This window comes from Schistocerca americana, chromosome 4, assembly GCF_021461395.2.
Source record: "Schistocerca americana isolate TAMUIC-IGC-003095 chromosome 4, iqSchAmer2.1, whole genome shotgun sequence".
Taxonomy (NCBI): Eukaryota; Metazoa; Arthropoda; class Insecta; order Orthoptera; family Acrididae; genus Schistocerca; species Schistocerca americana.
The window spans coordinates 810,248,189-810,274,190 of record NC_060122.1 but is presented as its reverse complement, the minus strand read 5'-3'; the positions used below and the strand labels follow the sequence as shown (position 1 = coordinate 810,274,190).

General features: G+C 38.8%; 1 protein-coding gene across 1 annotated transcript in view; it reads right to left on the bottom strand.

Moving 5' to 3' along the window:
- Window positions 1-1,106: 1,106 nt before the first annotated feature.
- LOC124613031 (nitric oxide synthase, salivary gland-like) overlaps window positions 1,107-26,002 on the bottom strand; it is a 159,237-nt gene continuing 134,341 nt past the window's right edge. Inside the window, 3 exon segments of the mRNA XM_047141599.1 lie at window positions 1,107-1,502; window positions 9,565-9,756; window positions 21,624-21,813. Of these exon segments, the coding sequence (XP_046997555.1) occupies window positions 1,395-1,502; window positions 9,565-9,756; window positions 21,624-21,813 (490 nt within the window). The 3' untranslated portion in view covers window positions 1,107-1,394.

Here is a 26,002-nt window from a genome sequence, read left to right as displayed (position 1 = left end):
ACTGATGGTTCACAAGAAACAAACATACTGAAGTAAAATTGTGGTACCAAGAAAGATTGCATCTAGTACCGGAGTGTGTATATTTTAATGAGGAGGTTGTTGACTATTATAATTATGGTGCTAAGTTGAGTGACTTATATGTGATTGTTTTTCAAGTTAGAAATGGAATGATTTTTAAGCCAGGAAGCCTCTTCTACCTCCAAGGATGTAGTTAACAAAAGTAAATTTGGCCTTACAGCAAAGGCTGTCATAGAGATCAGTGATGAGCCAATTCTTCAATGAGTTGTAAGCTTAGAAATGCTTTCAAACAAAAACATGAAGCTTTCCTTATTAGCAAAAATCCTGCCCCCCAGTCTGTTTAACCTAACACACCCTCTCTCTCTCTCTCTCTCTCTCTCTCTCTCTCTCTCTCTCTCTCTCTCTCTCTCTTCCCCCACTGCTCCCATTCCACTACCGAAGGGTTTGTTAAAAAGTGAACAACCTGTAGTTATATGTGATATGTCAAATATTCTAAAAATGCCAAGTGGTATGCAGTGGCAAAGTTTGGGAACCCCTATTACATGGCAGTGACAAAGTAAGTAAGTCAGCTTACAAATTCCCTTACACTCTGTGTGTTTAAAAATTAAGAAGCTTGTGAAAGTGTTGTACAAAGAACTAAAATGTTTCCAAAATACAGAAAACAAAAATTCTAAAGTCATAAATATGATTAAAAGTGAAATGTAAAACAGTGAGACTGAAATGTACATCATAGTCACAATAAACAAGATTTTGCCAATTATGTAGTGTGGCAGGAAAATGTTAAGACAGAATGTTTACAGGTTGAAGGAGGGTTCCAGACCTGTCACTGTCAGCTGAAATGTGAAATATTATAATAAATCTGCTCTTGGAGCCAGTAGCTCAGTTATATTACTAGCAGGAGCAAACTTTTCAACAATTGTCAGTCAGTATAGTCATCACATCTGTAAGAAAAAATTGTGATCTATCTTTCTTGCGAGCAAAGAACATTATAAAAAATAAATTATGACAAAAACACACAAATTAAATGTTGATTTGTGAATTCGTAAAATAAAGGAAACCTTTGTTTTGTGTTTAGGGTAACTGCAAATGCAATGTACAATTAGGAATCTGACAAACTAGCATATACAAACTTTTAAGTTGGGCATGAATTGTGACTGAAGTTTAACTGTAATCAGTATAATGTGTTACATACAACAGAATCTGTGTATACACTTCCAGTTTGTTTCTCGTCTTCCTCTTGACATGTCATGTGCCTAGGTACAGACAGTGTAAATGACACCTCTATGCAGGAAGTAATGCCCCCTTATGCATAAAGGACTGGGCGATCTTTAATTGATAATTCATTCTTCCACTTGGAAATACATTTCAGGAGAAGATTATGGCTGCGCACCTATGTGAACCCTAGATGTCACCCTTGATCTATTTCTCACTTCTGCTGTTGATACTGTTATTCCAAAGATGTCCTCATGATATCGATTCTCATCCTGTAAACAGTAACACATTGTGTTAAACACACACATGATAATTCACATACATTTGTCATTAGGCCTTTACAACAATAGGCAACATCAGACAGTTACATTATTATATACAAATGTACTGTGGGATATCTATTGAAATTACAACATTATATTACAGTTAATGAATTCCTTCAGTCACAAATTGGCTAGGCAACTAACCAGTCATATATTGTTTGTTTGATTGCATTTATATGTCTTATCTTCTGTATGACTATTTTCTTTGCTTTTTTTCCATGTATGCAAACTTTTCCTTTGATAAATAAATTAAAATTTGAACCTGTCTGCAAGACTGGGACTCAAACTTTATTCCTGGATTGCTAGTTCCACAAGGTATACAGAAGAACTTTTGTAAAGTCCGGAAGGTAAGGGGGCAAGGTACTGATGGAAGTAAAACATTCGGGCAGGTTGTGAGTCAGGCAAGAATAACTCATTTGGAAGAGCACTTTCCTACGAAAGGCAATGGTCCCAGATTCATTTCCTGCTCTGGCAAACAGTTTTAATCTGCCAGAAAGTTACAAATCAGTGCACGCTCCACTGCATAATGAAAATTCATTGTCAATATTAAAACTGTAACACCATAGTCTGTCTTAATACAGGTGAAATGTATGTCTTTGTATGTGTAGTGATTAGAAGCACAAATTGTTTGATCATACATGTTGTTGGTTTATTTGGTATAAGAACTGCCCTTTAATGTACCTGGATTGGAAAAAAATTTAAGCAGCAAGTGGCAATGGGAGCAGATGCTTACAAAAGTTAAGGAAATGAGCAAGCTTGTGGAGCCAGTGACTCCTTCTGGCAGAAGGGTTGAAGAGGAAGGAAGAGTGATGAGTGATGAAGGGAGGGACTGGTGACATTTAGGAAATTGGAAGTATTATGGAAAAGTCACCCAGAACTCCAACTCACAGGAGACTTGCAAGATGGTGTGAGAAGGAAAGACTGATTGTTCAGGACTGCACAGGATGAGATTTCGAAACCTGAGAGCTTAAGGTTGGAAGACAGAGTAATACGCAAGACAGAAATTACCGACCAAACACCATGTGATGGTTTATAAGAGTGGAAAGCTAAGTACATTATGTGTGGTAGAGGTGTCAGCTGAGGAAAAATAGACCGGTCAACAAAGAAAAGATGTAGGAAATCAGAAGCGAGTGAAGGAAGGAAAAGTTACCAAGGAGGAATGGTAAGTCCAAAAAAATTAATGTATATTAGCGCTAGGTGGGTGGCAAGAACCAAGAACATGTTGTAATGACAATTCCTGCACTCTGCAATAGCGTATTGTGTGTTATCAATATACAGTTTCTGTCTGTGCCCATTCATCTTAACTGATATCTTGGTGTTGGTCATATGAATGTAGAAGGCCGAAAAGTGTTTACGTAACAGCTGGTATACGACGTGTCATTTCACATGTGACTCTTCATTTGATAGTTTATGATTTCCCAGTTAAAGGGCTGGTATAGGTAGTTATAGTAGGGTACACAGGGAAAGTCTTACAGTGAGGATGGCCACAGGGGCAGGCACCATAGGGTAGGAAAATGGGTGGAGAAGGAACATAGTGCCCAACCAGGATGTTATAGAGATTGGGTAGACCATGAAAAGCTCTTCTAACTGTGATGTGTATAATAGAAGACAGAATGGACCTCATTTCAAGGCATGATTTTAGGAAATCATAGCCTTATTGAAGTAGCTGATTAACACATTCAAGACCAGGGTAGTATTGACTGATAAGAGATGTAGCCCTAATTGTTGAGGGTTTGTATAAGGGGAACAAACTTATTCATCACATTGTAGAAAACCAAAAGGAAGTAAATGAGATGAGAGATACGATACTACAAGAATCTGACAGAGCACTGAAAGACCTATGTTGAAACAAGGCCCCTGGAGCAAGTCACATTCCCTCAGGAAAGCAGAACACAGGGAGAACCAGCCATGACAATTATTCTATCTGATGTGCAAGATAGATGAGACAGGTGAAATACCCTCAGACTTCAGAATGAATTTTTAATGTAATTCCATTTCCAGAGAAGGTAGATGCAGACATTTGTGAATACTCCTGGATCAGCATTTTATCAAGCCATATTTGCAAAATAATTACACAAGTAATTTACAGAAGAATGAAACAACTGCTAGAGCCCAACCTTTGGAAAGATTACTTTGGGTTCTGAAGAAATGTAGGAACACTTAAGGCAATACTGACCCTAGGACATATCTTAGAAGATACATTGAAGAAAAAGGCAAATTAATGTTTGTAGCATCGCCGTTAAAAATATTGCAGGTGGCAGTGAAACTTACAGGGAATGAGAGGACATTTGCAGTTTGTACAGAAACCTAATTGCAATTACAAGAGCTGAAGGACATGGAGGGGAAGCAGTGGTGGGGAAGTGATTGAATCAGGTTTGTAGCCTATCCCTAATGTTAGTCTGTTCATAGTACAGGCTGTAAAGAAAACCAAGGGGAAATTTGGAAATGGAATTAAAGTTCAGGGAGTAGATATAACAATGTTAATGTTTCTCAGTGACTTTGTAATTCTGTCAGTGGTGGCAAAGGAGTTGGAATAACAATGTCTTGAGTATGGGTTATAAGAGGAACATCAATGAGAGTAAAACAAGAGTCGTGGAATGTAGCTAGATTAAATCAGGAGATGCTTTGGGAACAAGACTAGGAAATGAAACACTAAAAGTGACTGATGAGTTTTGCTATATAGGCAGTAAAATAACTGATGATGATAAAGTAGGGAGGATATACAATGCAGACTGGCTAAAGGAAGAAAAGTGTTTCTGAAGAAGAGAAATTTGCCAACATGTAATAGAAATTTGTGTTATGAAGTATTTTGTGAAAGTATTTGTCTGGAGTGTTATTTTGTACAGAACTGAATTGTGGAAAATAAACAGTTCAGACAAGAAGAGAATAGAGGCTCATGAAATGTGGTTGATACAGAAGAATGCTGAAGATTAGGTAGGTAGATTGAATAACAAATGAGGGTTACTGAATCAAATTAAGGAAGAAAGAAATTTATGATGCAATTTGAGTAAAAGAAGGAGTCAGTTGATAGGACACATCCTGAAACTTGAAGAATTTTGAGGGGAGGGGATTGGGGGATAAAAACTTTAGTTGCCATAGTGTCTGTTCCTTTGGACATTACATTGTTCTTCCTAACAACACAGACACTGCAGTATTGTATTTATCAACCAATACCAGGCAGTAAGGGGTTATGTGCATGTGAGTACAGGTTGTGATTCAGGAATAATGACATGGAAATCTGGGTCTACCATGAGTTGTGCTCAGATAGCCAAGGTGGGTAAGATGACCGCTCACATAAAGTGGGAGATCGGTGTTCCAGTCCCAGTCCAGCACTGATTTTCATTTTCATCATTCTGTTGAATGGCTGATGGTTGCCCATATTTGCAACTATGTATACATATCATGCAGTTGTAGAGGGAAGCCAAGACTTAAATGCAGCAAGTGGGTTCAAATGGATGTAGATTGTGATAGCTGTACACAAATGAAGGGGCTTGCACATCATTGGGTTTTATGGAGAGCTGCATCAAATTAATCTTCAGACTGAAGAACACACCAACAACACAAATGATGTAGGTCTTGCATATCATAATTAAGTGCATGGTAGAGTGTAAGTTCTGTGGTGTTGTATATGGTTTCTTCCTGCTCTCATGACAAATGGTATTGGGAGAATGTGAACTGTCAGGAATATATCTTTATCTTCACTTTATGAAGGTATGATACTGAAGGAGCTAATAGATATTACAGATATTGCTATATCTGTGGGTAATCAGATACTGCTGCACGCATTGAAGCTGTACAAGAAGTAGAGAAAAGGAGGAAGCTGCCAGGTGAGAGAGCCACCTCTGGAAGAGTGACCCAAATTAACAGCAGGTGAACGAAATGTGACAGATAGACTGCGGACAAGACAACAGATCTAGAAAACAACTAGATGATACCTGAAACCACTGGCACAATGATGACAACAGCGTTAATAGTAGCAGAGAAACAAATCCAAAGAAAGTAACCGGATGACAAGCAAGGACAAGCAGTCCTAGTGCAGTTAAGTTAGATACATCAGTATCAAGTGTGAGCCCTAAGCGACTGGCTGTGGCTGGACGGCTCCCTATATACCAGCCACGTACAATGGTATTGGCAACTGTACTCGACCGAGCGAGGTGGCGCAGTGGTTAGACACTGGACTCGCATTCGGGAGGACGACTGTTCAATCCCGCGTCCGGCCATCCTGATTTAGGTTTTCCGTGATTTCCCTAAATCGCTCCAGGCAAATGCCGGGATGGTTCCTTTGAAAGGGCACGGCCGACTTCCTTCCCCGTCCTTCCCTAATCCGATGAGACCGATGACCTCGCTGTCTGGTCTCCTTCCCCAAAACCAGCCAACTAACCAACTGTACTCATGTGGCGCTCTCGACATGCGAACACAGTGCTGTGCGACCATAGTGCCCCTAACAACTAAGTTTTCCAGTCTCCTGTGGCAGGCATTCAGTCTGTTCAATGGCTGATACCAGAGATACAGGGTGACACAGAAAAATGGGAACATTTCCACAATCCAATAACACTAGAAGTGATGAAGTTAAGAAATTTCATTCATAGTAAATGAAACCTTACAACTTTGCCATTTACAAAACATTGATGGCATTTATCATTTTGTAAAAATTACTTCCTTTAGATGGAGTCCTCCTGTACGAATACATTTGTGAAATCTGCTGTTGAGATTCCTCATTGACCACTGCAACATCTCAGCTCGGATACTGTGAATTGCATCCCAAATTCTCTGTTTTAACTCATCCAGGGTTCTTGGTCAAATCATGCAGACCTGCCTCTTGAGGTAGCCCCACAAGAAAAAATTACAAACAGATTAATCTGGCGATCTAGAGGGCCAGGGAATGTTACCGAATTCTGAGATCACACGGTTGCCAAACATTCTTGCACCTATGCCATTGACTGCCATGCAGTGTGTGATGTCGCTCCATCCTGTTGAAACCAGGCTTCTTGAACGTCTGGAAAGTTGTTCAATGCAGGTGTAACGAAAGTTCATCTGACATCCACAACTTGTTTAGAAATTCATCATCATTGTTTACTTTTGTTATCATTTATTGACAGAATCCTAATCGTAATTGGTAATCGTTGTCCTCCAATTGTTGCACCATCTGTAGTTTGTATGGATGAAATTTTAAATCAAGCTGAAGAATTCTGAAAACACTCTTCTGGGACATTCCAATCACCACTTCTTGGTCGTCGTGTTGGTTTCTTCTTGAGGGCAGATCCAGTCTCTTCAAAGTTATTAATCCAACATTTTATCACGTGTTTTGAGAGAATGGCATCATGACTTCCTAAATTATAAAAACGTCGAAACTCCCTCTGCTTCGCTACCAAACTATCATTGTTTTTGTAAAACATTTTTGTGGCTAACACACACGATTAGTGAAGTGGCGGACTGATTACTCGCTAACTGTCACGAACCCACAGTGCTGCCACCTGCCCATGGCTGCCACTACTTATTTCAAACATTCTTATTATTCCGTGTCACCCTGTACTATCTTAAAATCCATTTCCAGGAATTTTCTAAACTGATTTTTGTGAGATATTTGAAGTATTTTTCCTATGTATGCATTTTAAGTATGCTATTTCAAAATTTCTTTTACACTATTTTATGAGGAAACATAATGTATTACAAGTCACTTTAGTTAGCAAATTTGTTTTTACTAGTTTATGGTGTAATGTTCAAAATGTATCTAAATCATGTAAAATATATCAAATGATCCATTAAAATACTTGGTTATCATTGAAAATACAGCTTTGTGCTGACCCACATTATTATAATTATAGGTAATTTAGGCATGAAGAAATGACTTACAAAGAAACTCGCACATTACAGATAAGCATATCAAACTAGTTTTCAGATAAGCATATCAAACTAGTTTTAGAAGCAAAGAGGGCAACAGCAACAATGACTTGCAGATTAATGTTTTTGGAAAACCATTTTTGAACAGTATTATCCCTTTTTAAAATGTGTATAAAGAATCAACAGGAAAAAAATTGTTTTCAAACTGCTTATTACTTTTTCAATAGTTGACATTGTTGTATATACAGAGAGGTGAATATGTGTTGGGTCCTTAGATTCTGCCCTAGAACAAAGTTAAGCTATAAATAGTGGGGTCCTCTATAGGGATTTTTTAGTTTTTTCTCATGTGTATCAGGTCATGATTGCAAACATGAATAATATTTTGGAGGCAGGCACATCAAGGCTAATGTCAGGAGGCTGGTTTGGCCACTCATTATAAACAGGGCATCCATCATCCCCTTCACAAGACTGTCACCAATCCATGCATTCTGTTATTGGTGCACTTTTTACTTTACTTACCTTTGTGCTGTACACTACTCATAATGACCCTGCATCCTTGTTTGAGAATTTTGTTTTCAGTACCTGATTCTGATCACGACGTTACTTTTTAAGCAGATTGCAGATGAGATACCAGACTTGGCCGAGATGGTGCCCTGAGTTGCAGTTAAATAAGGTTATCTGCAGTTTTAATTCCAATGGCTTAGTGAATATTAAAAATTATAGGTCTTGATCAGATCCTTAATGAAGTGCCAAACCACAGTTCGCTAAACACTGATTTGTATGGTAGCCCTCAATGTGTGTGTTTCTGGTGTTCAGTGCAGCATACTTTCAAGGTTCTGACAGTTTGGCTACTGGATGACACACCATATTGGCAAAGAATGTGGTAGGCCCTATGATCCTTAACTGTAGAAGCCCAGGTTATCACGTATGCTGTCAGTTAGTGATCTGATATTGGCAGGCAGAATATGAATCACATCTGAAGCTTATTTATAACAGATCTTGCTCGTCGGAATGACAACAGATGGAAATTAATAACTGTGTCTCATATACATTTTTAGTGAGCTTTATCAACTATTCACCTACAGTTCATGAAAATGTACAGTGCCTAGATTAAAGAACTATAGCTCTTCTTTGGTAAACGAGATGAGCTGCTTACTTAATTTACTGTACAACTAAATTTTTCAGCCTATTTCCAGTCTCAGTGAAAATCTTCTCAAATAGGTAAGGTCTGTTTTCTAACAACAGGCCTACAATATTTCTATTATGGGTGAATGTTTGAAATATATTTTCCTTGTAATTTTCAAGGAAATCTTTTTGAACAGTTTTGCAGGTATTTTTATCTTGTCTACCACTTGAATAATAGTAATGTGTTCAGTTTATTGCAAAGTGTTTAAAGTCTCCACCAGCTATTATGACATAATTAATTGAATTTTCTTGGAAGTTTTTAGCTGCTTCACCAGGTGAATTTAGTAGCTAATACAAATTTACTGAAACTTTCAGTTTATCTTGTCCATAACTTACTGTTTACAGACTGTATTTCTACTTCATTTGAAATAATCTTTTAAAGGAACTAACTATAATCTCGGAACCCAGGTAACAGGCATCATTTATTCTGAAATGGAACTGCAACTGGTTGCCCAAGTGACCTCATTTGCTGTTATGACAGCCTCTTCAACATATAGAACAGCCTCTTCAGCATATTGAATGATTCCCCCTGGGATAAACATGGAGTACACACATGATTCTCATTTCCTGCCTTGAAATCATCCCCCAAAAAGGTATCATGATCTGACTTAATGTTCCAACTGCCTGCCTCCTGTTACCTCCTATGGTGCTGTGCTCCTACCAGCTTTTCTCCTATACACCACGTCTTTCATAATCCAACATTAAGAGCATTTGCTCTCACTCTGAGATATAATGAAAAAGAAACTCTGGGGCAAGTGTGGGCAAATACCAGCCTTCGGGCCACATGCAGTTTTTTGGCAGTCCGCTAAGGCAGTCGAAAATTTTATGTGACAATTTATACCTTTTTCTAAAATGCAGAGTTAACTAAAGCATGCAATTGGTTTAAAAGGTGTGGCCTCTGCTAATCTCTGCTTTCACAAAGTGGCCCCCGAGCTGAAACAATTGCCCATCCCTGCTCTAGGAGATAAAAAGTTGATCAGCGTACCCTCATTTTCACCATGTAGTTCTCTATCTCTCCATCTGTCATTGTGCTGTGTTGCTGAATAATTTTCTTCATTGTCTGATAAACATCTTCAGCCATTGTGCAATCACCACAGACATAGAAATGACAATCCTCATCCATAACTTTCTTGTAAATCTCAAAAGCCTCTTTCTGAAGCAGGTCTTGGACATAGGTCTAAAACAAAGACATGAAAAGTTGTGAAAATCATATAATATTCAAGGTATAATGAAACATCCATATAAATAAAATGTGCAAAAGCAAAAGATTTGTGATGTTATTCTTCAACATCTCCCAGTGTAATTCATGATGAAATAGTCCACAGGTAAATAGCCAGATGTCAGTGTCCCGTAGGCACTGGCATCTGGCTTTTCACCTGTGAACTATTCCATCAAAAGATTTGTTTAATGGTACACCAGAATATGAAGGAGAAATTACAACATAAGGGAAGCAGGGATTCATGAAAATGTAATAAAAACAAGTTTCACATACCAGGGTTGCCACAGGTTCTGGAAAACATGGAGTTTCAAACACATCAGGGAAATTAAAAAAAAGATCACTGATAGAATCTCATTTTTGTCTCAGTAGATGAAATGACTTATTCACTGAGGTGTCATGCATCGTCGCTGGCTGGGTGCAGCTGAGTACGTGCATCGCTCCCCTTCTCCCTCATTCCTTCTGCTTCTTCTCTTTCTACCACTCCCCTCAGCTTGCAATCAGTGCTACCACCACTTCTTCCCACTACCGTAGCAGCTGCCGATGGGAGGCAGGGAGGCATGAGGAGTGGTTTGTTTGGATCCAATTCTCAGAGACTGAAGATGCTGTGGCCAGAAGCGGTGTCATGTGTGCATGAGTTGTGTCTGACTGTGTGAATGTGCGTGTGCTCTCATTCTCTGACAAAAGCTATGGCTGAAAATTTAGTTGTGAGTGTCATTGTATTTTCTACATGCCTGTCTGTGGCTCAGCAATCATCTTTGGGGTGAGTTGCTACCTGTCCTCTCTATTGTTGATTACTTTTGAGTATTTAAACAAGTTATCAGCTGCATGGAGTGATCACCATGGTCTCATTTCATCAACATGCTGTCTGTGGCTTCTCAATAGCTGGCCACATGAGTGGATTTCCACGATGGGACAAAACTGGAGGCCGTTTCTGTTGATATCTGTAATAGCTGAGGCCCGCCATCGGAAGCCATTCAGTTCCAGCTAATGTGCAGGCCCTGCCTGTCGGATCTAGTCTCACCGATTTGCCCGCAGGTCAGGTCCATTTGTGTGTGGTGTATATTCAGCAGATTCTCATAGTTTATCTATGGACCCAGGACTGCAATGTTCCTCAGCAGGCCAGAGACCATGGGCGATGGAGTTCAGGAATTTCGACTGGGCACGTTGTACAGTTTGGCACGTTTTATAGACATTTTATTTGTTCTAGTACATTTTGACACTTTGAAAGTAGTTTATGTGTTAGGTAGTATGGATCATAAGAAAAAGAAAATTGTGTCAGTCATGGGTGGTTTGTATACTATGTACTCACATACAGGGTGACGCAGAATAACGGGAATATTTGAAATGAGTAGTGGCAGCCAATGGCAGGTGGCAGTACTGCGGGTTCATGACAGTTAGCGAGTAAACAGTCTGCCATTTCAGTAATCGTGGATTAGTGAAACAGACAACAGTGTGTGTTAGCCATAAAAATGTTTTATAAAAAAATGATAGTTTGGTAGTGGCACAGAGGGAGTTTCAATGTTTTTGTAATTTAGGAAGTCATGATGCCATTCCGTTCAAACACGTGATAAAATGTTGGATTAATAACTTTGAAGAGACTGGATCTGCCTTCAAGAAGAAACCAACAGGACGACCAAGAAGTGTGCATTATCCAGCAAACATTGATGTTGTACGCAAGTCTGTCTTACAGAGCCCACGGTGTTCAATTCATAAGCAAGCAGCAGTGATTGGAATGTCCCAGGAGAGTGTTTGCAGAATTCTTCAGCTTGATTTAAAATTTCATCCATACAAACTACAGATGGTGCAACAATTGAAGGACAACGATTACTGGTTACGATTAGGATTCTGTCAACAAATATAACAAAAGTAAACAATGATAATGAATTTCTAAACAAGTTGTGGATGTCAGATGAGGCACATTTTCATCTCACAGGTTATGTGAATAAACATAACTACCATTACTGGGCAAACACAAATCCTAATGACGTTCATGAGCACCCTTTACATGATAGTAAAGTGACAGTGTGGTGTGGTGTTTCATCACATGGGATTATCAGACAGTATGTTTTCACAAATGAACATGGTAGCACAATAACTGTCAATGCCGATCGTTACATGGAGATGTTATGAACTTTCATTATATCTGCACTGAACAACTTTCCAGACGTTCAAGAAGCATGGTTTGAACAGGACAGAGTGACATCACACACTGTACGACAGTCAATGGGATATGTGCGAGAATGTTCGGCAACCATTTGATCTCACAATTCGGTAACATTCCCTGGCCCTCTAGATCGCCAGATTTATCCGTTTGTGATTTGTTCTTGTGGTGCTACCTCAAGAGGCAGGTCTGCATGATTTGACCAAGAACCATGGATGAGTTAAAACAGAGAATTTGGGATGCAGTTCACAGTATCCCAGCTGAGAGGCTGCAGCAGTCATGAGGAATCTCAACAGCAGGTTTCACAAATGTGTTCGTACAAGAGGACACCATCTAAAGGACGTAACTTAAAAAAAAAAAGAGAGAATGATAAATGTCATTAATGTTTTGTAAATGGCAAAGTTGTAAGGTTTCAGTTACTATGAATGCAATTTCTTTCCTTCGTCACTTCTAGTTATATTGGATTGTGGAAATGTTCCTGTTTTTCTGTGTCATCCAGTATTTCTCGAAAGAAAAATCACAAAATACCTGTAAAATAATAGATATAACACAGTGGGTAATAACTGACAATAACGAACATAGTAGACCCAACATTTTATTGGCGGTCACCTACAGTGTGGGTTTACACAGTTCTTCCCCATCTTATGCACTTCTTTCAAGAGGCATTACTTTTTTCTGATGTTACTTCTGAAATTATTGAAGGTACTGTAAATCCATCTTGCAACTCCAAGGAATGCATATTTTTGTTTCCAAATTTGTTTAATTTTATTGAAATATAATTAAATCAGTGGTCCTAGTGAAACAATTATACCATTTGGCTTGCTTTCTCCATCTAAAAACAGTTCATTACAAAAGATGTTAATGTTAATACTTATGATTTTTGCTCACATAAGGTAACATCATCTGCTTGGAAGTTTTTCATAGATATGTTTCCACTATTGTTTCTTGTGCTGTAGCTGCAAAGACAGAGAGTCAACTTACCTCTTAACTTTGTCAGGAAAAAATTTGTCAGGGAAAAATGCTTAAACTTGTCTGGAAATCGGGGAAATATTAGGGAATTTCACTTAGGGAAACTTGTGGCAACCCTGATTGCGCATTGCTTCTTCTATAAGAATTTAGAAAAGGAGTTGTAGACACACACAAATTAACCTTGGGAATCAGCTTATTCCCTACAATTGTTGATGGACATAGTGTAACAGCTATCAACAATCTCTTTTTCAGGCCCAAAAATCTATAGTGATTTCACTGTAAAAGCAATAGGCCTAGTCATTGGTTTAACTGACCATGATGATCAAATGTTAAAATAAAATTTAATGACCATTGAGAAATACATTGTGGAACAAAAGCATTGGATATCAACATCATAAACAATGACATGATCACATGCTCAGGCAGAAATATGGAAGTAATGTTGGGGTAAAATTTTTAAAGCTGGTAGTGTAGATGCAAAATTTAACTCTTTCTTAAATATATTCCGACAACACTTTGTTATTTTTCCCCTTTAACAAGTAAAGGCAAAACTGAATAAAAGCAAGGATAAAGAATCGATAACTCCAGGGATTAAAGAGTCTTGTGCTAGGAAGAGAAAGCTTCATGTAGTTTACAGAACAAAACAGTAGTCAAGATTTGAAACTCTTTCATTAAAAAAGCAAAACACATATTATGCTCCAAAAATAAAACACTCCAAGAATAAGGCAAATACTAATCATTGAAATGAAATTGAACCCCCAAAAAATAGCTGTGCAGAAACAATGACACATTCAAATAATTGGCCACCAAATGTAATGACTACTTCCTCATAGTGGCTGCAAACACTGCCCCACTAATAAAAAACTGAATACAATTGTTTTAGATTTATTTGTGCAGACAGTGCATGCACCACGAATGGACATAAGCTTTAAAAATGCAATCCCTAAGGAGACCACCGAATTCATCAGGTCACTAAAGAGGAGTAAGTTTACTAGTTACAATGGTGTTTCTAACCAAATTTTGAAATCTTGTGCTGACTTGATAGAATTACCCATGATAAAATCAGTCAATGGCTTGGAGTGTGTGTCCTGACAGGCTTAAAAATATTGTAATAACACCCACCTGCAAAACTGGAGCTACACAAACCACTTCTAATTACAGATCTATATCACTGCTTCCAGTCTTTTCAAAAGTATTTGAAAAAGTGGCCCATGGTGGAATATGGACTCATTTAACTGAGCAGAATTTGTTAACCACCTTTCAGTTTGGCTTTTGTAAAGGATGCTACATGCATAAATCACTACAATATTTCACAAATGAAATACTGGCAGAGCTAAATAAGAAAAATTATGCTGTTGGTCCCCCCCCCCCCCCATGAACCATGGACCTTGCCGTTGGTGGGGAGGCTTGCGTGCCTCAGGGATACAGATAGCCGTACCGTAGGTGCAACCACAACGGAGGGGTATCTGTTGAGAGGCCAGACAAACGTGTGGTTCCTGAAGAGGGCAGCAGCCTTTTCAGTAGTTGCAAGGGCAACAGTCTGGATGATTGACTGATCTGGCCTTGTAACAATAACCAAAACGGCCTTGCTGTGCTGGTACTGCGAACGGCTGAAAGCAAGGGGAAACTACAGCCGTAATTTTTCCCGAGGGCATGCAGCTTTACTGTATGATTAAATGATGATGGCGTCCTCTTGGGTAAAATATTCCGGAGGTAAAATAGTCCCCCATTCGGATCTCCGGGCGGGGACTACTCAAGAGGATGTCGTTATCAGGAGAAAGAAAACTGGCATTCTATGGATCGGAGTGTGGAATGTCAGATCCCTTAATCGGGCAGGTAGGTTAGAAAATTTAAAAAGGGAAATGGATAGCTTGAAGTTAGATATAGTGGGAATTAGTGAAGTTCGGTGGCAGGAGGAACAAGACTTCTGGTCAGATGACTACAGGGTTATAAACACAAAATCAAATAGGGGTAATGCAGGAGTAGGTTTAATAATGAATAGGAAAATAGGAATGCGGCTAAGCTACTACAAACAGCATAGTGAAGGCATTATTGTGGCCAAGATAGATACGAAGCCCACACCTACAACAGTAGTACAAGTTTATATGCCAACTAGCTCTGCAGATGGCGAAGAAATTGAAGAAATGTATGATGAAATAAAAGAAATTATTCAGATTGTGAAGGGAGACGAAAATTTAATAGTCATGGGTGACTGGAATTCGAGTGTAGGAAAAGGGAGAGAAGGAAACATAATAGGTGAATATGGATTGGGGCTCAGAAATGAAAGAGGAAGCCGCCTGGTAGAATTTGGCACAGAGCACAACATAATCATAGCTAACACTTGGTTTAAGAATCATGAAAGAAGGTTGTATACATGGAAGAACCCTGGAGATACTAAAAGGTATCAGATAGATTATATAATGATAAGACAGAGATTTAGGAACCAGGTTTTAAATTGTAAGACATTTCCAGGGGCAGATGTGGACTCTGACCACAATCTATTGGTTATGACCTGTAGATTAAAACTGAAGAAACTGCAAAAAGGTGGGAATTTAAGTAGATGGGACCTGGATAAACTGACTAAACCAGAGGTTGTAGAGAGTTGCGGGAGACCATAAGGGAACAATTGACAGGAATGGGGGAAAGAAATACAGCAGAAGAATGGGTAGCTTTGAGGGATGAAGTAGTGAAGGTAGCAGAGGATCAAGTAAGTAAAAAGACGAGGGCTAATAGTAATCCTTGGGTAACAGAAGAAATATTGAATTTAATTGATGAAAGGAGAAAATATAAAAATGCAGTAAATGAAGCAGGCAAAAAGGAATACAAACGTCTCAAAAATGAGATCGACAGGAAGTGCAAAATGGCTAAGCAGGGATGGCTAGAGGACAAATGTAAGGATGTAGAGGCTTGTCTCACTAGGGGTAAGATAGATACTGCCTACCGGAAAATTAAAGAGACCTTTGGAGATACGAGAACGATTTGTATGAATATCAAGAGCTCAGATGGAAACCCAGTTCTAAGCAAAGAAGGGAAAGCAGAAAGGTGGGAGGAGTATATAGAGGATCTATACAAGGGCGATGTACTTGAGGACAATATTATGGAAATGGAAGAGGATGTAGATGAAGATGAAATGGGAGATATGATACTGCGTGAAGAGTTTGACAGAGCACTGAAAGACGTGAGTCGAAACAAGGCCCCCGGAGTAGACAACATTCCATTGGAACTACTGACGACCTTGGGAGAGCCAGTCCTGACAAAACTCTACCATCTGGTGAGCAAGATGTATGAATTAGGCGAAATACCCCCAGACTTCAAGAAGAATATAATAATTCCAATCCCAAAGAAAGCAGGTGTTGACAGATGTGAAAATTACCGAACTATCAGTTCAATAAGTCACAGCTGCAAAATACTAACACAAATTCTTTACAGACGAATGGAAAAACTAGTAGAAGCCAACCTCGGGGAAGATCAGTTTGGATTCCGTAGAAACACTGGAACACGTGAGGCAATACTAACCTTACGACTTATCTTAGAAGAAAGATTAAGGAAAGGCAAACCTACTTTTCTAGCATTTGTAGACTTAGAGAAAGCTTTTGACAATGTTGACTGGAATACTCTCTTTCAAATTCTAAAGGTGGCAGGGGTAAAATACAGGGAGCGAAAGGCTATTTACAATTTGTACAGAAACCAGATGGCAGTTATAAAGAGTCGAGGAACATGAAAGGGAAGCAGTGGTTGGGAAGGGAGTAAGACAGGGTTGTAGCCTCTCCCCGATGTTGTTCAATCTGTATATTGAGCAAGCAGTAAAGGAAACAAAAGAAAAATTCGGAGTAGGTATTGAAATTCATGGAGAAGAAATAAAAACTTTGAGGTTCGCCGATGACATTGTAATTCTGTCAGAGACAGCAAAGGACTTGGAAGAGCAGTTGAATGGAATGGTCAGTGTCTTGAAAGGAGGATATAAGATGAACATCAACAAAAGCAAAACAAGGATAATGGAATGTAGTCTAATTAAGTCGGGTGATGCTGAGGGAATTAGATTAGGAAATGAGACACTTAAAGTAGTAAAGGAGGTTTGCTATTTGGGGAGCAAAATAACTGATGATGGTTGAAGTAGAGAGGATATAAAATGTAGACTGGCAATGGCAAGGAAAGCGTTTCTGAAGAAGAGAAATTTGTTAACATCGAGTATAGATTTAAGTGTCAGGAAGTCATTTCTGAAAGTATTTGTATGGAGTGTAGCCATGTATGGAAGTGAAACATGGATGATAAATAGTTTGGACAAGAAGAGAATAGAAGCTTTCGAAATGTGGTGCTACAGAAGAATGCTGAATATTAGATGGGTAGATCACATAACTAATGAGGAAGTATTGAATAGGATTGGGGAGAAGAGAAGTTTGTGGCACAACTTGACCAGAAGAAGGGATCGGTTGGTAGGACATGTTCTGAGGCATCAAGGGATCACCAATTTAGTATTGGAGGGCAGCGTGGAGGGTAAAAGTCGTATAGGGAGACCAAGAGATGAATACACTAAGCAGATTCAGAAGGATGTAGGTTGCAGTAGGTACTGGGAGATGAAAAAGCTTGCACAGGATAGAGTAGCATGGAGAGCTGCATCAAACCAGTCTCAGGACTGAAGACCACAACAACAAACAAGCTGTTGGTGTATGCTGTGACCCTGCCAAAACCATAAAATGTATGAATCACAAAGTAATACTTACCAGGCTAAAGTATTAAAGCATTAATGGCATTGTATTGTTTGGATGGAATTGTACTTCTGTAATAGAAAGCAGAGGGTCTCATAAAAAGACTATATCTCAGGCCTAGAAACAACCCCAGAAGGAGATGTGTACTGGACCCACTCTTCTCTGTAACCTGTACAAGTTATCTTCTCATTGACTTTAAATGACAGTTCAGAACTGTAAAGTTTGCTGACAGTGCAAGCACGCTAATTAAGGATCCCAGCTCAGACCTGCCAAACAGAGCTTAGCTGATAGCTGAACAGATGTACAAGTGGTTTACAGCAGACATTATGTCTTAGCTTCCCAAAGCTCAGATACACAGTTTCAAACAAACAGCAAAAGTAGACAGGATGACACTGAATGAAGCACAGAGTGTAAAATGAAGTCAACACATGAATAAACTAATCAGAAGGTCAGTTCAGTGTGTTATGCCCTTTAAAATATCTCTCATTCTGTTGACCTAAAGACACAGCTGTTAGCTTATTTTGCATGTTTTCTTTTCCACTTGTCTGATGGAATTATCTTCTGGGGCAGTGTTTATTCTACAGAATTGAGCAGTAAGAATACTGCGCAAAGCTAATAAATGTACATCCTGCGGAGCCTGTTTTATATTTGCACTTTAATGGCTTATGTTGCTGATAATGAAAATCAGTGTAAGCTGAACCGTAATTTTCACCATCACGATACAAGGCACACAAGTAATTTTCATGTAGACTTTTACCTCATTGTCCAAGATTCTGAATGGAATTATGTACTCTGACAAAAATATATTAAAAAATCTCCCATCTAATATAAAGCAAGAAATTGGGAAAACCCACTAATTCGAAATAAAATTGCAACCACACCTCATTAGCCACTCTTCCTCTAAAGTTTCTAAATATTTACTGTTAACTGCATGGCAAGTAGCAGTGTTTGTTATAAATATGTATGAAAAGTAATATTGAACTATAAATAAGACTCATTATTTATAGATAAATAATATTTTCTCTGAAAAATACCATTGTAATGAAGCATAGGTTAAGCTATTAATATCAGATAAACAGCAGGCATATACTAAAACTGAAGAGGCAGCATCTATTTTCCAAGTAGCAGCTTCCTTACTAATTTACTTGATTAATCTTAGATAGCATAAATGTGACCAGTATTAAGCTGTATCGTGATAGTTTATTGTTAACATAGTATATAGATTAAGTTTCTGTGGCGTCTTCGTCTCATGTTAATGTATTCCTCAACTTGAACCATATCTGTGAAGCTTCTCATCCTTGAGGGGATCTATGGAAGATGGCAGATGAATGAGTGGAAGCCCATATAACATATCATCATGCAAAGAAACCCTGAGTTACAGTGTATCTTCTGTAGACTTTCAGAAAAAAGATTCTTTTTCTGTAATCTGTTGCCATTTATTTGGAATGCTGCTATCTAACCCTAGTGGTATATGTAGATGATATGTTGTCGTGAAGGTAGTTAACGTGATACCCTATCAGAATGAGCACAATAAACTAGATCATTCATGTTGTTGTTATTTTGTTCACTTTTCTCTTCTCTGTGCCTCCTGCAAGTTTTCCATAATTTTTACCTGAAATGGTGCTGATGCCTTATCCTGCTCTTTATCCTCCATTTGCTTTTCTGATTCACAATTCTGTTACATGTTACATTAACCTATGCAATTTTATAACGTTTACTATGGACCTGTTTTTCACTTGTTATTCTTGCCAAATTCTTTACATCCCTGTGATGAGCCTCTGTTTCTCTTTCCTTTGCTAACTCTCTTTTTCCTTTTTTCTTCCAGCTAACCAACAAACTAACTTTCATCCTGCAGCACATCATCTGTGTCTATGTGGTGAATCTCAATTGCAGCTCTCAGATACATTCCTCTTCTTCTCATAGGTAATATTTAAAACCATCTGTTCTGGTTAATGTATTTGTCTTCTGAAGTTGGAATACAGTGACATGACAAAAGTAATGGAGTACCATCTAATATCATGTCGGACCTCCTTTTGCCTGACGTAACGCAGCGACTCGACATGGCATGGACTCACAAGTCGTTGGAAGCCACGTGCAAAAATATTGAGCCATGTTGCCTCTGTAGCCATCCATAATTGCGAAAGCGTCGCCTGTGCAGGATTTTGTGCACAAACTGATCTCTCAATTATGTCTCATAAATGTTGCATGGGATTCATGTTGGGTGGTTTGGATGGCTAGATCATTCACTCGAATTGTCCAGACCAGTTGTGGCCCGGTGACATGATGCATTGCTATCCATAAAAATTCCATTGTTTGGAAACACGAAGTCCACGTATTGCTGCCAATGATGTCCAGGTAGCTGAACATGACCATTTCCAGTCAATGACCTGTTCAGCTGGACCTGAGGACTCAGCCATTTCATGTAAACACAGCCACTGCATTATGGAGCCACCACCAGCTTGCACTTTGTCTTGTTGACAACTCAGGTCCATGGCTTCATAGAGTCAGCACCACACTCGAACCCTACCATCAGCTCTTATCAGCTGAAATTGGGGCACATCCGACCAGGCCACAGTTTTTCAGTTGTCTAGGATCCAACCGATATTGTCACAAGCCCAGGAGAGGCACTGCAGATATATCATGCTGTTAGCAAAGGTACTCACGTTGATCATCTGCTGCCATGGCCCATTAACGCCAAACTTTGTGCACTGTCCTAATGGATACGTTCGTCATACATTCCACATTGATTTCTGCTGTTATTTCACACAGTGTTGCTTGTCTGTTAGCACTGACATCTCTGCACAAACACTGCTGCTCTCACTCATTAAGTGAAGGCCATTGGCCACTGTGTTGTCCGTGGTGAGAGGTATGCCTGGAATTTGCTATTCTCGGCACACTCTTGACGCTGTGGATCTCAAAATACTGAATTTGCTAATGGTTTCCAAAGTGGAATGCCCCATGCATCTAGCTGCAATTACTATTCCACATTCAGAGTCTCTTAATTTCCATCATGCGGCCACAATCACTTTGGAAACCTTTTCACATGAATCATCTGAGAACAAATGACAGCTCCACCAGTGCACTGCCCTTTTATACCTTGTGTGCACGATTGTACCACCATCTGTGTATGTGCATATCACTATTGCATGACTTTTGTCTCTTCAGTGTATTTAAGCACATAAGTACAAGACATAATGCTATATATTCGTTGTGGTTGTTAACTGCTATTCATAGTAGCAATATTACATATCTTATAGTTATGTACAGTATGATTCAGCTAGATTGCGACCCAGCAATAGTGGCAGTTTGCCTGACAGATACATTCAGAACCAAGCATTGAAGCTTGATAGTTATGCAATCTGGACAATCATTGTATTGATAAGGCAGCTTGTATAATTTATATATATATATATGGTATTTCACAATTCCTATTAGGCTACAGGCTTCTAGGGTTTATGGAGCAGACTTAAGTTTTGATAATGAACCAATGTCTGGAAATGTACCATTTGGATATAAAAAAAGTTTCAGCTTTTGCACTTCATGGTATGAAAAAAAAAAACTGAAAAGAATCGGCCTTTATCAGTCCCTATTGACTAAAAAGTTGTAGTTCTGTGAGAAATTGATACATTCAGAAACTAGGAGTGGTTGACAGTGGTGCTCCACAGACATACTTTGCTTTTGACTTCGAAGATGACACTCTTTGACACATGGAAGAGGGCCTGAGAATGAATGCTTGAAATGTTGCCCATGCCATGGCCTCCTTTAGAGAAGGTAGGTCAGAACTCATTGTCCCTGCTGCGTTTATACCATGAAACGGTAGATTTGAAGGTGATCTGTTATTCATACTTATTTTATATCCAAATAGTACATTTCTGAATGTGGGTTCCCAATAAAAACGTGCTCTACTAAGTCCCAGCTACAATCCTAGCAGTCCTTAATAGGAGTCCTATAAAAATAGTCCTGTATATCTGATAACATATGTTTCTTACCTTTGGCACATTAGCCTCACGTGAGAGGGCAAGATATACTTTGTCCAGCACACCATCTTCCACCAAACATGTCTTTTCTTCTCTGTAAAGATCTAGTGATCGATGGCGACAGCCGAAAAAGAGCCACATTTTCCCAAAATTTTTTGGACCTGTAACAGTTTGGACATTTCAGTTTTGAATTATAAATGAACTCACTTCAGAAACTTTATTGAAATTTATGATAGTCCCTCACACATTTTGCCTGTTGTTATGTGATTCCATGGTGGCCTTGTTTAGATACTTTAGAATAATTATTTCTACTAAAAGCTGTGAGAAAAAAGACACAAATTTTTTAGTAATATAGAGAACAGAACAGTATTTTTTTGAATAATAATGTAGAGTACACAAATTTAGTAAATAAATAATTAATATTTATAATTGATTTGCAATTAGCAAGAATTTCAATGATGAATAGGTACATTTGCAAAAAGTTATGCCTTAGTCCCATATAATTAAATAGATTTGCTATATCACACACACACACACACACACACACACGCACACACACACACACACACATATGCGCTCGCAAACGCGAAAGCTTTGTTTGTGACAGTCTTTTTGTTGTGCCTATCTGCTATATGGTGGGTAGCAACTTTCCTTCTCATAATATTGTAATAATACACTTTGATCACTCAGAAATGAAAATAGATGCTTTAATGAAGTTTCCAGAAACACTTCTTGTTTATAAAGCTTCACAATAACTAGAAAACAAAGAATGCAAATGTTCCACCACAAAATAAAATCAGGTAATGTTCTTGTCATTCAGCAGCCACACCTTTGAAGGAGGATAAATGATAGAGCAATCAGTACTAGTGGTGTTGAAAAGCAGCTCAAGTCACTAAAATATAATAATAAATAATAAAGATTTTATTGTCTTTAGGCCATTACAGCAATTGACAACGTCAAATGAAGTTACAATTTATAATACAGTGTGATAAGGTATTGACTACTGAAATATTTTAGCTTATATTACAATAAATGTACAGTGGGTAATCTGTTGGATTACTGCATTTTACAGTTGAAGAATTCATTGATATCATAGAACGGGTGGGCAATAAACCATTCATGCAGTCTTTCTTTGAATGTATGTTCAGGAAGATCCTGTATGGCATGTGGCAGCTTATTAAATAGCTTGTGCCCTGTGACTTCATAGCTATTTATTGATTTTGATAGTCTGTGGTAAGGCGTGTATATGTGTTTGATGCTTCTTGTGTTGTAACAATGTACATTTTCTCTACGTTTCACATCTTGTAGGTTCTTCTTCGTAAAGATTAAGACATTGTATATATAGAGGTTTATTACAGTCATAATTTTTTGTTTAGTAAATAAGGATTTGCAGTGAGCCTTATGTGAAGAATTTGTAACTATCCTAATGGCTTTCTTCTGCAATAATAGGATGTCGTGTATATGACTACAGTGATCCCACAAGATAATGCCATAGGATATTATACTCTCGAAAAATGCAAAATAAGATGATCTGATGTATGTTTCAGGTACACAATTTCTGAGTTGTCTTAATAAATAAATTACACTAGATAGTTTACTACTAACATAGTTTACATGTTGGCCCCAGGATAACTTTTCGTCTAAATAAACTCCCAGGAATTTAACAGAACTAGGGTCATCAGATAGCGGCTTGTCTGTTAGAGTGAAGGTTATCTGCTGAGTTTTATTTTCATTTAGCAGGAAACCATTTGCTCTGAACCAATATGCTGCATGAGTGAGTGTATTTTCAGCACACGTTTTAAGATCATTAAGATTGTTACCGCTATGGAGAAAAGTCGTATCATCTGCATACAATACAGTGGTGGATCTAATAAACGAGGGGAGGTCATTGATCATTATCAGAAACAGGAAGGGCCCCAGTACAGATCCCTGAGGCACACCTACTTTAACATTTTCTATGTTTGACATTTCCTTATCAACACAAACTACCTGTTTACGGTTGTTGAGATAAGCTTTTAATAGTCTGAGACCGTTTTCTTTGATGCCGTAGAATTCTAGTTTCTCTAGTAGTGGCATGTGCTCAACACAGTCGAAGGCCTTGCTTAGGTCACAGATTGAGACCTGAGCAAAGCCTTTGTTCTCAAAAACTTTGAGGATGTAACTGACTACCGTGTTGATTGCATCAGTGGTCGACAGATTCTTCCTAAACCCGTATTGTGTAGCATTAATTATTCCTAGATTCTCAAAGTGAGATGATAATTGTTGGTACATGATGCATTCCATTACCTTGGACAATGCGGGTACTATTGAAATAGGCCTGTAGCTAGATGGAGAGTCTTTATCTCCCTTTTTGTATACTGGGACGATCCTAGACAGTTTTAACTCATCAGGAAAATATCCCTCAAGTAAGCACTTGTTTATGCAATGGGTTAAGGGGTAGAGAATGCGGTCACACACTTTTTTTTAGCAGGTTGCATGATATGCCATATATATCTAAGCTATCAGATGATTTCAGTTGTTTTATGACCCCTTGTACATATCTAGGCGATACTTCGGAGAAGGTTACCATGCTTGTATTTAGTGACTGTCTACCCCAATTTTGGGAGAGTAACTCTGATGGACTAATGTCTGGTTTGATAATTGCGTCTCCTATTTCTTTCACTGAATTAATAAAAAACTCATTGAGTGTTTGTGGTGGGATATTAATTCAGCAAGCCCAGAGACTCATCTGTCCCCTTCCGATTCTGTAAAGATTTTATAGGTGACCGAGTTCCACTGTTGACAATGACTGTCCACAAATCCTGTGAGCAGCATACTATTGCTTGTATTTAAAAATGAGCACAAATCTTAACTATGAGCAAATAAAGCAGGAGAATTGGTCCATTGATTTAGCATCCTGTATTAGTCATCTCCACAGGTAGCAGAGTTCCAGAACTTATTCTAAATTCAAATATAATGACCTACCTAGAACAAATTGACATTTTCCAAGGAATCAACATGGATTCTGAAAATATTCATCACTTACAACTCACATGCTCTCTCCCTTCATGATATCTTAAACAACATTGATTGAGGTAGCCAGGCAGACTTAGTCTGTCACAGCATACCACCTCCAATAAGAACGTGCCTCATAAAATACTGTAGTGTTTAAAACAGCCATTGGATTAATTCTGCTTTATTACCACATGAAAACGTTCAGTGGAATATCTTAACTGTCTTGTGACTGGAATGAAAGGTTTTTGAACTGATGACTGTGTTATGTTGTTGTTGATTGGCACTCCTCACCTTTTCTCCAGGGAGGGGGATTGGTTGGTAAGGAAGAGGCATAGTGCAAGGAGAGTGAGGGATAGTGGCATAGGGGTGGGGGAGAATACTAGTGCTACCAGTGTGAGTGTGCATGGATGTGGTGGTGACAGGGTAGGATAGCTAAGTGTAGCATTGGGAGGCTAGGCCAGGACATGGAAAGGGAGGGTAGGGGAGTAGACTATGTAGGTGAGCTGGTGGGACAAATGGCATGTGTAGTACCGGAGTGGAAGCAGGGAATGGGATAAGCATGTGGAAGATAGGAACTAGTGAAGGCTGAGGCTATAGGGGGAAGGGAACTAAGGATATGTTGTAGGAAGAGTGCTCACCTGCTCAGTTCATAAAAACTGGTGGTGGTGGGAAGAATTAAGACAATACAGGGTGTGAAGCAGTTGTTAAATTGAAACACATCATGTTGAGCAGCATGTTCAGCAACTGGGTGGTCCAGCTGTCTCTTGCTGCAGTTTGGTGGTGGCCATTCATGCAGACAAACAGCTTGTTAATTGTTATGCCCACGCAAACTGTAGCACAGAGGGTGTGGCTAATTTGATATATCACATAGCTTATTTCACAGGCGACCCTGTCTTTGGTGGAGTAGGAGATTTTAGTGACAGAAATGGAGTAGATGCCAGTGGGAAGATACATGGGGAAGGTCTTGCTCATATGAGGTGGTATCCCCCCCCCCCCCCCCCAAAAAAAAGGAATTATTTTTTAAAAGCTATATATTTTCAAATTTTTTACAAAACAACCTTATCCCCCTCAAAACACCCCATTACAACTAATACATTTGTCCCACCGGTGCTTCCAGTATTTGAAACATTTTTTGTAGTCATCGTTAGCTGTCATGGCCGACAGCTCCTCCCTCATTTTTCTCTTGACTTCTTCAGTGTTGTCAGATCAGCATCCTTTCATGCCCCTATACATGTGTAGAAATAAGAAAAAGTCACACAGACTCTGGTCATATGAATAAGGTGTGTGGGGCAGCAGAGCCATACCAAAAACGGTTTAACAGAGAGGGCTGTGTGTGCTGGAGAATTGTCGTAGTGGAAGAACCAGTCTCCTGTCTGCCACAAATTCCCAAATATTCC